The sequence below is a fragment of the Hibiscus syriacus genome, unplaced genomic scaffold (genome assembly GCF_006381635.1).
Source record: "Hibiscus syriacus cultivar Baekdansim isolate YM2019G1 unplaced genomic scaffold, ASM638163v2 tig00003041_pilon, whole genome shotgun sequence".
NCBI lineage: Eukaryota > Viridiplantae > Streptophyta > Magnoliopsida > Malvales > Malvaceae > Hibiscus > Hibiscus syriacus.
The window spans coordinates 10,197,194-10,212,649 of record NW_024061960.1 but is presented as its reverse complement, the minus strand read 5'-3'; the positions used below and the strand labels follow the sequence as shown (position 1 = coordinate 10,212,649).

Genomic DNA, 15,456 nt, shown 5'->3' with positions numbered 1-15,456 from the left:
ACATACATACATAAACATTTGGTAATATAACCTGAAAGTGCAGTTCACTTTTTAAACAACGTTTTCTTTTTCTTTCAATCCACTTTGTTCGGCATTTCATGTTTGAATTGTGTTCGTTCATGTTTTGAGTTAACATCTAAGCTTACATTATGCATGCATTAGGAAGCTTACAAGGTTTTGGAAGTCGTAATATCGAAGTTTATAGATAATTTAGCAAACCGAACTTTTGACAACAGAGCCAAAGGCAACATATATTTGAAATCTTTGTAGTTAAGAAGTGCAGCAAATCAAACATTACATTGGAAAAGAGAGTCAACAGACAGAGAGTTTGATTACAGTTGTGCATTTCCGTGCGGAAGGGCTGGTATTCGGACAGACGAATACGTTGTTGCTTAAAGCAGTATAACCTCCACGAGATTGACATAAGTGGTTGTATTTTCATCGGTACAGTGGAAACGGACTCGCAATAGGTAAGTGGCTTTTGTAGGATCACCATCAGCAGCAAAAGCATATCACCAGCAAAACTTCTTTTTCTGAAACAGAGGGATATATAGTCATAAGTTACATGTCGTAATACGATAAAGAACATCAAATGTAACCATCAAGAGTACATAAACAATAGGAATATTAGATGAAATGGCGTACCCTCAGTTTGGCTTCCTCCTGACTGTCGATGTAAGCAAGCAGTTCTTCTTGCCTCATCAAAGCTTCATGAAGAGCCTATTCAATACAGTGCACGTACACGCAAATGAAATGAAACTTTCAGAAAATGAAACCAGGAAAGACCAATAAATATTCCCCTAGAGATATTGAGGTTTCCGGAAAACTCGGGTGGCCTGGAGAGCCACTAAAGCCTAAAAAGCTAGGGGTCTTTTATGTTTATCAAATGCCTACATCCATAATACAACAACTTCCATAGAAGATTTGTTACCAAGTTTGCATTAATGTAGAATGTAATGTTGTAGCATTTAATGTATATGGCGCTATGTAAAAAATTCAATTCCTCTTGGAAGGGTTGAGGGAGTATTGAGAGAAATGTGAACTATATTTTGCAAAAAGATGATAAAATTAAGAATGCTGACAGTACCTTCTTGGTAGAAATAAGCTCTGCTTCTAGGGCATCGACACGACATACGGCAGCATTCAACAATTCCTCTTTCTCATAAGGCATCTCAGATGGCTTTGCTTGTAATGTATCAACTTTCTCCTCAAGTTCACCCAATCTTTTGAGCACAGAAGATAAAAGATCAGCCTGAGAAAAAGGAGGGGTCGGAGAAGGTGGACGAGACTCAGCCTGCTGAGTTGCATCAGGGGTATGTTCAGTAACATTTTGACAACGATCAGAAACTGTGTCAGGAAGCTTTCCAGTTATACGGCATGAAACTGAGTGGAGAAGAGTGTAAAGTGTCATCAAGAAAGCCATGATAGTCAACATAATCCGAGCTAGAATTCCTTCTCGGGCCTTGGGAGTTTCTGACAACATTAATGCACCTGTAGTGCAAAACAGCATTTCAATTTCTTAATAAAAGGCCTAAGCAAGTTTTTAAGGAAAAATAAAGTGTCTAAAAGACAACAAGGTTATATTTGTTAACCTTTGTGAGTAGAAAACCTCTGAAGGGAAGTTTGTTTCTTCCAAGTAGAATCAACAGCTTTGTCAACCATAGGAACATAGTCATCATATCCCAAGAAGTTACCAGCATAGCTTGTTTTCCCAATGACCTTCGCCTGCATAATTTGCAAACAATATTAGCAACTTGGAAATAATGCCAATGATACCAGTGTTGGACACGACATAATTACATTAATAACAAACAAAAAGAAAACTGCAAATGAATGTGAATAGATGATCCAGAGAAAATGAAGTAAAAACAATTAGTCAGCGTGAAAGATTAAAAGGTTCCAAAAAAGAAAAGAAAAGAAAAGAAAAAACCCACTTCTTCGCGAACAGGAGTCAGCCGAAGTTGTGAAAAACTCTTCATTGCTTTCGGGGATGCAATTTCTTCGGCTTCTGATCCAGATTCTGCTGTAGAAGTATCACTACCTTTAAGCTGCTTCATACCGCACAAACGCAATGATATAATGCAAAAATAGTACTTCAAAAACAGGAATATCAAGATTTTCCAGAATAGACGAGCATCGCAGGAAGTTAGAAAGATGGCATACCATTGGATACTGTGGCTTAGCATAAGCAATAACTTTTCCTTCACTATTTAAAACTTTTACAACTTGTCTGGCATGTCGTGCCTCGCCATTAAGAACCATCTGAGATAAGATACACACAGCAAAGTGTTTCCTCATTAAAGCAAGTACACTGATGAAGCACTTGAAACTAATGGAATTAACAGTTTAACACTATTAAATAAATACCAAGGTCAGTTTATAACCTTCAAAATTTCTGGATTTTTCCAAGGCCCCTTATCAGACCGAAGGCAACCTCCCTGATCTGCACAAGTACAGCTACCACCCAAAAATTCTGGCAACTCACTGAATGGATTTGAAGTATCGACACAAACTTTTAGACAAATGCAATCGTGAAGTAAAATATAGTAAAAGACACACATATATATTGAAAGGAGACAAATGATAATGAAAAGTAGATAGCAAAAAGGAGAAAATGAAGATAAAGAGAACAATTTATCATGTCAGGAAAGTTCGAAGACCCTTTACCTGGCATCAATAATCTCAAGCAATTTGCTCTGGTACTTGTTTCCAATAACCTAAAGTCATTCCATAATATACACAACACATATTATAAATCACCAACAAATAGATAGAACAGAAGTCGAAAGAAAAAAATTGTTGAAAACTATTAACTTACATGTATCTTGGAAGTTGTTTTGGGATCTAGAAAAGACTTCACAGTGTTCCACAGCAGCCTAAATCCAGGTCCAGCATTGATGATAAACATTTGATGAAGAGTCTGCAAAAATAGAAAAGACCACGTAACGAAATTTCAGCTCGATATTAAATAAGGCTACAAGCATGAGTTTGTAATTCATATAAGCACAATGAGACTGAAGACCTCAGGGTAATTGTCACCGTCAATCTTTTGAAGCCGCATAATCAGGTCCCTTGCAGACTTGGTAAAATTCTTAAAGCCCTAATACATATATGAAAGAAAATAATTAGGAGTTAGCTACTACTAAGCAGCCAAAAGCTCAGAAATTAAGATAGAAACAAATAATTGCAAGAAACATACCACACCATGAACATCTAAAATTGTCGTGCTTGAATCTATATGCCTCTTTGCAGCAATTGTACATGCAGGAAACTTCACAGTGAAGGCCCTCTCAAACTCCCGGACATGGTATTTTACATACCGATCCATAGTTGTAACTTGCATGAGTTTGTTGGGGTCAACTTTTCCCAACCTTTCAATATACACAGGTCTTCCCTCCTTGTCAACGCCATGATGACCATGAGGGTAATACCTTAGAACCTCATCCAACTCATTGAACTCAAAATCCTGAAATATAAATGCTAAATGATGTAAAAAGAGACATGGATTACAAAATATACTACACTGAGGAAAATTATTAACCATAATTACCTCCGTGATAGTGTCAGCACCAAATTCCTTCCTCCATTGGAGCATATCTGCCCACATGTGCTTAGCTTTATCTAAATCAAACTTCCTTGCTTTCAAGAACCTACACAAGAGTAAGGTTACATTCTAGTTATTACTTGTCATGGTACTCAAGTTGGTGAGGCAAGTAAATAAGAGGAAGGGAGCAGAATGAGGGGGAGAAGGCTTCAAACAACAAGAAAAATAGATATAATCTCAGCGAGCAAAAAACAAATATGCGTTTGAAAAACATGCCAATTTTTTTCTTACTGATTTCCCTAACAAGCCAAGTTAAATCAGTGTAAAGATTTTAACAACCATGGAACATACCATTCACAATCCATTATGGAAATTAATATATACTGTCGATAGAATATTCAGAACTAGGCTGTCAACTCCAGGCTAGATATGGGAAATTGGGAATTGCAGTTTCTATAAACTTAACACTATATTTTGGGAATAGGAAATAAAATTAAGAAAAGAGCACCTCAACATCATGTGATAGTCATCGTGCGTTTCTGGAAGCAGTTCATCCATAATCAGCGCTTGTCGAAATTGATCAACAGCTTGTAGCTCTTCAACATCACGAACATCTTCAATCGATACAGAGCTTACACGTCCATCAGTTTTCCTTCTAGTACTCTTCTTTTTGAGAGAATGCTTAAACCTAGTAGATGCATTTATCGCTTTCTTCTTCAAGGATCCAATTCTTGTGCGCCTTTCATCCTCTGAGTTCTCGAAATCAGATTTCCTCTCCCTCCTCTCATCACTACCTGAAATCCCCTCAAAGCCTGCATCATTATAAACGTGCATTGTTGTTATCAGATCTTTCAGAGAAAAAACAAAACAAAGATACACAACAAACTGAAAATCAAACCCTAAAACAAAAGGGGGAAAAACGCGAAAACAATTACCAGAATAAGAACTCACATATATAAATATATACAAATGCACTAATAATTAAAATATAATAATGTTATATTTTTTTCCAATACATACTAAACATGACCGGATTCCTTTCCTCTGTTGCTAATCGAGCTTGATTCATCTACACACTACCTAATTTTTTTTTCTAAGTAATCAAACTGAAGCTATAGTAATTCAGTGAAACCCTAGAATTAACAAAAATCAGCTCAAGAAACAAAAATTAATAATAACTCACAAGGTCTAGCGAATCGATCGAGTGGCCCCGACATCTGCGCTTCCTCACGAAGAATCAAGGTTCCGCAGCCGATAAACTGACCGTCCGATCTACTGGTTTCAAGACAGGTAAAAACTTAGCCGCGGACGCGCCTTATCAAAACCGCATTACCATCAGTAATCAAGATAAAGAACAAAAAAGTAGATCAGAGATTCCAAAATTTCAGGTGCTTCTGTGAAATTAATTACAGATGAAGGAATGAAGAAAAACACAAATAATTAATTAATAATAAGAAGAAAAATTGGAGTAATAATAATACCTCAAACAAAAACAGTAGTGAAAATAAGAATTGTGTTTCGTTATCACGGATCACGAGCTTGATCCGACGGTCATAAATGCGTCTGACGATAATTTTGACCGCTCTCCCATACTGTAACGGAAATATATACTACTTGACAAAAAAATACAGAAAAAAATGGGTTGTAAAATAAAAATAAATAAATTAGAAATTCCCACAGGGAGAGACAGTGGAATTTGGTTGGGAAATTTTCTAGAGAATATGAAATGAAATAAGGTGCGGGATATATAGAGGTTCATTTGGGGACAAAGGGTCCCGGAACCTTAAGATTGACACGTGGCGAAAGGATGGAGCTAGAGTGCATGTAAATAAGAATCTGCCGGCGGAAGGTGAATATTACACCGACGAGGAGCTTGTTACAATTAAGGTTAACAAAGTTGGATTTGATTAACAAAAGTTATTTTTAAAAAATAATTTTATTCTACTTGAATTTTTATATTTGATTTGATTTTTTAAAATAATAAATAAGTTTTGAATGATAAAGTATGACTCATCAATTCGGCTAAAATTTTTTAACTCGACTCGACAAGAATCGATCAAGTACTCTTACCTCTAATTCTTCTTTCATTTTAAGTCAATTTTTCATCAAATTTGATTTACATGCTCTTTTACCACTATATTATATCTATATAACTTAAATTATCACTTCTTATAAAAATTAAATATTTTTATAATTTAGTCCCTTAACTTTATATTTTATTTAATTTAAATCTTTAATGTAATATTTTTATAAATACTTTGTTGCTATCAGTTCCTTCATTCATTTATACTCCTATCAGTATTCTATTCTCATAATATATTCTTTAAAAAGTAAAAATGTAAATATATTTTATAATCTTATATGATAATTTATTAAATTATATTACAATGTGAAAAATATGAATATATAGATATATATATATCTTACATGGTTCGAAAAATTATTAAATTATATTAAGTTTTACTATAATATTATAAATATTTATAATTATATTTAAACAAAATTTTAAAAACTTTATTTAACTAAAAAATCAAATAAAATTTGAATTTTAAAATATGACTTACTAAATATTTACTTTTATATTTTTATAATTTATGTTTATTTCTATTTTATATTAATTTATATACATTTTACTTTATTGTATTGAACCAACATCAAATTGATTCAACCGTCTAGAGCAGATCCATGATTGTAATTAATCCAATTCTTACAATATCGTCTGGCAGTAAATGTAGTTTGGTAAAACGGCAACGTAACTATAATTGGGCAATGATTCGGTTTAAATGCGATTTAATTGATCTGCTTCTCTTTTCACCTTTTGTGTTTGTTTTTTGCTCTTTATTTATTTTTATCTTCAATGGGTTTCTTTTTAGTTTTTAATGAAGTGTTTTACACTTTTACCAAATTACTATCTTAATTTTTATTAAAAATTTGAATGAACTGTAATATTATATTTTTTATCTTATATGTAATAATACAAATTATAATTACAATTTAAATTATAAAATCAAATAATATAATAATATTTAAAATTACATCAATTTAAATATTTTTTTTTTAAAACTATCGAGTGATCTCTATAGTTAGAGGAAATATTATTTTTTTTAATATGTCATGAGTTTGAGCAGTTGTATCTGTAGGATAATTACGTGTTGTCAATGACGATTTTTTTAAAAATAATAAATATTATATTATAATCATTTCATGTTAATTTTTTAAATCGATTTTTAAAATCATAATAATTTTTTAAATATGTCACAATTGCGTAACTACACATATTTATACCTACCTAAATCCAATTATCATAAAACTATAGATTAAATATTGTAAAGACTTATTATAAGAGTAAATTTTTAATATATTTTTATTCACAATTTTAAAATTCAAACTCTTATTGAAATACCTATTATCACATCCTTTAAACTAATTTATTAATATATTATTTTAAAAAATGCAATAAAGTTTCATGATTTCGAGTTGTCCTGTCTAGAACACCATGTGGTTTTCAACAATGATATATCTAATTTTTAATGAATAAACAAAAATAAATAGAATTCTAAACCACATATTAAGTACATAATCCGACAATTCCTGTACGAAATAACATTTCATCTACGAATTATTATTTATTTTAATGATTGTCGAAAATAATTTTAATCACCTCATTCGCATTTTTAACATATATCAATTTCATAAATTTAATTTAAATTTTACAATTATATTTATTGTATACATTAAATTTAAGTATCACACACCTCAAACTGTAAAAGAAAAACATTATGTCAACAAGTATTGACACAAGTGGTTGATATTTAGGAATTTGAGTTTGTAAGATCAAGTTCGAATCTCACCACCATAACTCCTGGTGGACAATCTGTAAAGTCCTATGTAAAGTCCTATAGATGTAAATGTTCAAACCAGAACCTCTCGAGAAAATAACATTCATTCTAACCATTGAAACCAATTGATAAGTTTTATAATGTTTTTTTTTTATAAATAAGGATGAATACAATGCATTATTTGTTTAAAGACTCAATCATTTGACAATGAACACTTATAAGGACAGAGCCAAGATTAAATATTGACAGATGTCAAAATATTGGACTTTTTTAAGAAAAATACAATGGCTTATTTGAAATTTAAACTCATAATTCAGAAAACAATGCCTAACTTTTTTAATATCTAAACTTAGAATAACCTAAATTGTTATTAGATCAAAGAAAATTGAGAACATTGGATTATCATTATCTAGTCCAACCCCTACTTAATTAAAATTTTAATAAATTCTTCTAATTTTTTTAATTTAAATACTTGTTTTTATATGAACTAAAATACTATTAAATCATAAATTATTGAATATATAAATTTTTTACAGGGGTCGAAGTTCCTTTGGGCTTCAATAAAGCTCCGTCCTTACTTGCACTTCTAGTAAAGTAGTACTCGAACTCAATACTTTAAAAGATAACAATAAAATTTTTAATCATTGAGATTATTTGGTTTAAAGATGAGTAGTTTTGACAATCAATCAAATATGTTTACTCTTTGATGATAAGAATTTAAACACGTATGTCAAATATAAATAATATTTATTTTTAATCATGGGTTATATTCTTATCTGATTATTTATCTATTATATATATTCAAGATAGAACTCTAAATAGAGCAACTACATTTGATCGGTTATCCAAATTGCTCATCTTTATTATCTTATATTCTCTTAGGTCATGGATTTTAAATTTATTAGGAGCACTCATCTTCATTTCTTCAGAGTATCTATTTACCTCTCATCTAAGTATAATTAAGATTAAATTTAAAATTTATATAAGAAAATAGAACTCAAACTAAAATAGAAAAATATGTGTGTGTGTATATAGGGTTGTCCATGGACAGTTAACCATATTGTTTAATCTAAACGGTCGATTAATCGTTATAATAATTATGGGATTTTTCTAACTATAACACGTAGGTTAACCTATTACAATTATTTTTCAAAAAATAACACAACATGAATGTTTTAAAGTTTCATAATTCATACTATAAAAAAGTGTAACACTTAAATACTTACACCAGTGTAAGCATGTACATCTCTAAAAAATGTTGCATTTAACACATACTTACAGCAGTGTAATTGTGCACATTTTCCAATGTGATTATAAATTTAATTTATTAACGGTTAACTGTTTATCAAAATTCGTAACCGTACCTTTAACTGTTAACTATCATTTTTAGCGGTTCAATTAACCAAAACCATTTACATTATCAATTCAATTAATTAACATGTTAAATATAATGATTATATCAGTTAATGATTACAGTTAACTGTTACGATTTTTTTAACACCCCTATATATATAAAAGAATATAATAATTTAATAAAAAAAAGAAAATAATAGAATAATAAATGTAGTAGGTGTTAAGTTGTACAGGTAAGAAATTAAGACGGTATGGTTCACCAAACATCTACAGCACAGCCGTAACAATAATATAAATCAATGAAATATAATGTCAAACGATCCAGATATTTAGGCATTAAATACGACAAAGTAGTTGATATATATATATATATAAATTCGAGATTATATGCAATATTAATAATATATATAAACTCGGTCCAAATCCAACCGAACTCGTTAAGGACTCATCTCATATTGCATCAACAATGTGGATTTCTAAAAATACCGTAATGGTTGGCTCGTGAGCCCAAACTCCAATGAGCCGCTGGATCCATAAGAAGATGTTATTTTGGGCCTTAAATGAGGATACCAAAGTAAGGTAATAAAATAAAGAGAATTTTTTTTTGGGATTATAAAATACATAGCTATTAATACAAAGTAATTTTAAATATTTTACACAAAAATTATTTTTATACGTAAAATAATTTTAAAAATTCCAAAACGACCCATTTTTATGGGAGAGAAAAAGAACACTTTTTTCTTGGTCAAAAGTTGTTGGATAAATATTAAATATAAAGTTTAATTAGTTTCATTGCATTAAGACGATAAGTGGATATTTTGTCACAAAAGATTGACAGATAAATTATGCACATGGTTTAATCATATATATATATATATATAGGTAATATTAAAATGGGTAAATTGCATGATTGGTCACTTTTGTTTAAATCTTGTAAATTTTTATCACTGAATTCAAAAAATATAATATTTGGTCATTTTCACTTCTATTTAATTAAGATGTGGTATTGTTTGCTTTTATTTAATTAAAATGTAATCACTTACCTTATCAACTTTTAAATGTTTAGTCGATTGAATTTTGATTGTCGTTAATGAATAAAAGTTAGAAAATTAAATAAAAGTGACACGTTTTAATTAAATAAAAATGAAAGTGATTCAAACATTATATTTTTTGAATTCAGTGAGAAAAAAAGTGTACAAAACTAAAACGAAAATGACTAATTATATAGTTTACCCAGTTAAAATTATTAGAATCTGTGATCTGAATTTACCCGGTTAAACTTTGTATGTAAATCATATAATAAATATGGAAGAACTCAAAAATATTATTCAACCTAAACTTCAATATATTTAAAAAAAAACTTTTGAATGTTTTCCAATAAATCAAATGTACTTTGGAATATATTGAATGGTCAATATGTAATTTTAATTTTTGTAGAATTATTATTAAAAAAGACAAATTAATAAAATGAACAAAAATATCTTGAAGCTCTCACAAGTGAAAAGCACAGGCTATTTGTTTGATTAGACATTTTCCGCAGTGAAAACTATTGGGATGTTTTGTACCCTAAAATTTTAAGTTATTAATTAGACGATAACATCACTAACGGTTGTTAATGTGGGATATCTAGGGATGGATATGGATCGGGTTTGGGTTAGGTTTCGGCCAATTCAATCGACCCAACAATTTTACATCCTTCACTCAATCTAACCTGAGCCGACCCAAAAAATATATACCATCCACCCGATCTAATTTTTTTGAGATAAAATCCGAACTTGATCCGACCTACAATAATAAAAAAATTATCTTTATTCAATAAAAACAGTGATTTAATTAAAGAAATAATATATAGAGGGTATTATTGTAATTATTCCTAAATATATATAAGGTAAAATTATATTTTTTTGGGTCAATTATTTTTCATCCTAAACCAAAATCTGACCCGACCAGAATATCACCTTTTAAAAAATTGACCCGACCCGAACATGATTTTAAAAACCGATTCGATTGGGTTGGGTTGGAACCCGTCGGGTTCGGGTCTCATGCCCATCCCTAAGGATATCGCACCAAAATGACGTCATTTTGATACGATTGTTTTGATGCCTAAAACGAAATCATTTTAGACATTGAATTTTAGAGGTGTTTCGATTTTATCACTGAACTTTTAAACATACTACTTCATGGACACTACACTTTTTGACCGATAACCAATCACAGTCTGTCATTGATCATCTTTCACAATAAGATCAGTACAAAAAAGTTTGCATTCACTCATCATTCTTTTCGTATGATTAGTTTTCTACAAAATTCACTCAAAATCAACGAAATGAAACAAAAAAAAATCTATCATTTATTTATATATTTGGACATTTTCTTAGATTTACGAGATTTAGAGTTGCTTGTTCAAAAAATTAAAAAGTGAAAAGTATTATTTCGAGAATACATGATTTTAAATGAATTTTCATCAATTTTGAGTGGATTTCATGAAAAACCAATCATAGAAGAAGAAAGAGGGATGAAATACAAACGTTTTGGTATCGATCTTACAGTGAAATATGACTGGTGACGGGCGATGCTTGGTTGCCAATGATAGCCGAAAACTACAGTTAACAAACTATTTAAAAATTTAATGGTAAATTTGATACACCTCTAAAGTTAATGTCTAAAATGATGTCATTTTAGGCATAAAAACAACAATACCAAAACTACGTCGTTTCGATCTGACATGCCACGTTAGCAATTGTGAGCTATGTCATCATCTTATTACTGACTTAATAGCGAAGTGATAAAATCGAATGTAAAACTAAAATTTAGTGCTATAATTGAAAAAATTAAAAAATTATAAGTATAAACGAATCACTGGATAAAGTTTAGTGCTATCTAAAGTAGTTTTTCCTTTCCTTTTTTAAATTAACTATCGATACAAACTAAACGAATTCCATAATTAACGATTTATTGTTATTCCTTAATATCATAAATTCAAGTATCATATATATAAATAGTATATGAGTATTTATTATAAAAAATACAAATATTTAAATAAATAATAATCTGTATTCCCAAAAGTAATAATAAAAATAACCAAAAACTAGATCCAACTCTATCATGACCATCCCTATTTGTAATTGTGTCGTGCTTACTTGACAGTTTCGTGAATTTACTGCACAACACAGAGTAAATTTAAAGATTGTTGCTTCCCAGCTGGATCTGCCCACTTGTATTCCCTGCTTTCTTTATCTAACACACATGTCCAATCAACTTTTTCATAAAACTTTTAGTAATTTTTCAGAGCAGATTCCCAAAACCATTTTTACTTGCTTCTCAGTCTGAGGTTTTTTAATTTTAATTTTCTATTTTTAAATCAATTTTCCATCAACTTGCAGGTCCTTTTTCCTTCTATAAATCAAAGCTTCATTCATTCAATTAACTCCTCTACTTCCTCTTCCCTTCCTCTTCAGTCTTTTTATTTTTCCAGATTCCTCTTGTTCAATCTCTTTTGATCCAGAAACGGGTTCTGGGTTTTTCACTTTACAACCCAAAACTTGAAAATTTTTTGGTGTTCAAAGATTTCCTTTTTTTTTTTGTGATTTTCAAGGAGAGTTTTGTTTAAAACAACAAAATATTGATGCCCAATCTTTTGTTCTTGATGTTTGAGATTCATGTCTCCAATTCTCAGTGAAATCTTCCTTTCTGGGTTTATGATCAATTCCACATTCATCCGCAGGACCCATCTCGTTCAATCTTTCTCAGTTGTTTTCCTCTACTGGTTGTACTACGTTTCATGATTCTTCTTCTTCCCTCTCAAAATCTATAAAAATAAATAAATTTACGACTACTACCATTAATCTATCTTTTTTTTATTAGCTCTTTACTACTTATTATTATAAATTTATAATCTCTCTTGATCAATTCCATGGCTTCCTCAAGTGGAACATCATCCGGTTCACTCACCACAAACTCGGGCTCCGAGGGCGATTTACAGGCATTAATGAACGAAAGGAAAAGGAAGAGGATGATATCGAACAGGGAATCGGCACGGCGGTCGAGGATGAGGAAACAAAAGCATCTCGATGATCTCCAGGCTCAAGTAACTCAGCTCCAAAACGACAACCACCAGATCCTGAATCAGTTGAACATCACCACCCAACATTACTTGAACGTCGAGACCGAGAACTCGGTGCTCCGAGCTCAGGCCAATGAGCTTAGCCACCGATTACAGTCCCTGAACGAGATCATCGGGTTCATCAACGGCGGTACTAGTAACTCCGATGCCGATGGGTTTGGTTTCACAGAGACGACTGATTGCTTCTTTAACCCTTTGAATTACTTGAATCAGCCGATCATGGCATCGGCATATAACGTGTTTGAGTAAAATCTGCATGAGAGGCCGATTTGAAAGAGAGAAGATAGGGATTTTGCTGTTTTGTTATTTTAGTAGATTATTATTATCAGTAGGGAGTGGTGAGAAATAAGGTTATGTGTCGGCACACAGACTGGTTGTTGTTGTTGGCTCTTTTAGTTTGTAAAGTGGGGTTTAATGGTATCAACTTATGCAATGCCTAACAAAACCCTTATTTAATGTATTTGGGGTGTTTTTAAGTGTTATACTATGCTCTTCATAATTTTATTTTTCATATTTCTGACTAAAAAATTAGTACATATCGTATAAATAATTATTTATCGAATGATTTTATAAGTATAAGAGAATATTTTAGAATTTTTATAAGAGAATATATATATATATATAATAAAAATACTTAAATTAGAATCACTTATAAGAGAAACATATTATAAATATATCTTTTAAATAAAATATTATTATTTTAAATTATAAATATTTTTTTATTAATTTAGATGAATATATGATAATATTTATTCGAACATGTGATTTCAAATGATAATAATAATTTCTTAATTACTAAATTTCTATAATTCGTGTTATAAATAATTATATTTAAATATATTTTATTTTATAATTTTAAATGATACACTAATAACAATACTAATCAAATTAAAATTAAATTATTATTATATTTCTTTTGAATGTGATAATTTCAAGTTTAGCCTTTATTAATATATTGAATTTTATCAAATAATAAATATTTTATAAATAAAGTTAAATGCGAGAATTCTTTTCGTCGACCGTCTTCAAATAGAATACATGCATGATAATTTTTTAAGATAAACTACATATTTAATATATATATATATATTAAATATGTAATTTATTTTTTAATCTTATTTATGACATTAAAAAGACGTTGATATATCATACAATAATATATATATATATATCACTTTTTTTTTATTAATTTATGATGATTACAAGTTAATACATGTTCTAAAGATTCTGAATCATTTAACAATAAAAACTTAAACACCCTTGCATTCATTATTAATTACAGTAATGAAAAATTTTAATTACACTCATTTTCATCATATTTATAAATTATAAATTATAAATTTTATTATTAATATATCAAATAATTATATATATATATATATATATATATATATATATATATATATATATATATATTAACCAAAATAATTGCAGTAGCAGCCTTGTTTGTGTTTGCTTGAGTGGTTTTGACAAAATTGTAAAAAGGAAGTGTGTAGCTGTGGATGGTGGCTCCTTTGTTTTTTTCCTTGGTAAATCAACAGTTTATAAACCTCTGATTATTGGAATCTCAATCGCTTTGCTATGACAAAAATCTCTACTCGCTTTCATACTTCAAAGCTCATTTGATAAGTAAAAGGATGGCATTTTTATTTATAACAGATGCTTAAATACTGTAATGACTCATTTTAAATTTAGCGACAGATTCAAGAATATTTTTAAAATTAAACTTATATATATTAATCATATAATTTTTTTATTAACCGAATATAATTAATAAAATAAATAATTATACGAAAAAAATGTAAATTTTAGAACGAATATTTATCCACCTCACGTCTTAATGGGTTCGTCAGTGACTCAATTCAACTTACCCAAGGTAGATCATATCATGTGAAATTCAAATTATATTTGTATAGTATTATTTTGTGTATTGTAAATCAAATCAATGGCGATATCAAATTATAAAATAAATTAAAAGAAGAGATAAAATCATATAATTTTAGAAACGAGACTATGCATGAAGAAAAGTAAAGAGAAGCCTATATTTTAGTTAACTGTTGAGGTATTCTAACATTCATTATAATTATATCGAATAAATTAAGTAAAATAAACATAAAATGGTAGTTTTTTAATAGTCTAGAGTGGTTACAAAATATTATATGATTTTAATATCTCTTAACCATTGACATCATACACATACCCTACAAATATAATTATTCAAATTCGAAACATCTAGAGAGAATAACACTATCTTTAACCACTGATGTCATTGTATGAGTTCACATATAAGTTTAATTAAAAAATAACTTAAAATTAAAAATATCCATGCATCATATTTAATAGACTATTACTAAAATCTAAACACTTTTCAAAAAAAATTCCCACAATTATTTCCCAAAATTTGTCATTAAGTTGGAATTAATTGAATAATGTGATTGTGTATTGTGAGGTCATAAAATCGTTGATTGCATAAGAGACGCAAAGGAGAAAAGAGATCATCCCATCAGATTGGAACACTGAAAAAAATGGTAAAAATAGGAGAAAATAGCAATTAAATTTAGAAAGTTGATTAAATAAATAAATAGAAAAGCTGACAC

General features: G+C 29.5%; 2 protein-coding genes and 1 long non-coding RNA gene across 4 annotated transcripts in view; 2 read left to right on the top strand and 1 right to left on the bottom strand.

Annotated features, from left to right (window-relative positions):
- LOC120173072 overlaps nucleotides 1–12,523 on the top strand; it is a 28,891-nt gene extending 16,368 nt beyond the window's left edge. The window contains exon 3 of the long non-coding RNA XR_005521017.1: nucleotides 12,335–12,523. This is a non-coding gene — a long non-coding RNA (uncharacterized LOC120173072). The remainder of the gene's footprint in view (nucleotides 1–12,334) is intronic.
- LOC120172967 (phosphatidylinositol/phosphatidylcholine transfer protein SFH8-like) lies at nucleotides 241–5,151 on the bottom strand. 2 transcript variants are annotated; one of them, XM_039180291.1, is made up of 15 exons: nucleotides 5,026–5,151; nucleotides 4,728–4,858; nucleotides 4,053–4,356; nucleotides 3,551–3,650; nucleotides 3,200–3,466; nucleotides 3,023–3,100; nucleotides 2,819–2,920; nucleotides 2,668–2,717; nucleotides 2,385–2,484; nucleotides 2,164–2,262; nucleotides 1,935–2,048; nucleotides 1,593–1,725; nucleotides 1,088–1,491; nucleotides 646–720; nucleotides 241–533 (listed from the first exon to the last, which is right to left on the bottom strand). In XM_039180291.1, exons 2-15 carry the CDS (start codon nucleotides 4,759–4,761, stop codon nucleotides 513–515), a joined length of 1,881 nt encoding a protein of 626 aa, XP_039036222.1. In that variant the 5' UTR covers nucleotides 4,762–4,858; nucleotides 5,026–5,151; the 3' UTR covers nucleotides 241–512. The 2 variants fall into 2 exon arrangements, with proteins under 2 accessions (XP_039036222.1, XP_039036215.1); XM_039180284.1 differs by lacking the exon at nucleotides 5,026–5,151 and having other exon boundaries at nucleotides 4,728–4,877.
- A 68-nt stretch (nucleotides 12,524–12,591) lies between the features above and the next one.
- On the top strand, nucleotides 12,592–13,319 carry LOC120173025 (bZIP transcription factor 11-like). Its single transcript, XM_039180325.1, has one exon. It carries the CDS (start codon nucleotides 12,650–12,652, stop codon nucleotides 13,106–13,108), a length of 459 nt encoding a protein of 152 aa, XP_039036256.1. The 5' UTR covers nucleotides 12,592–12,649; the 3' UTR covers nucleotides 13,109–13,319.
- Nucleotides 13,320–15,456: the final 2,137 nt, after the last annotated feature.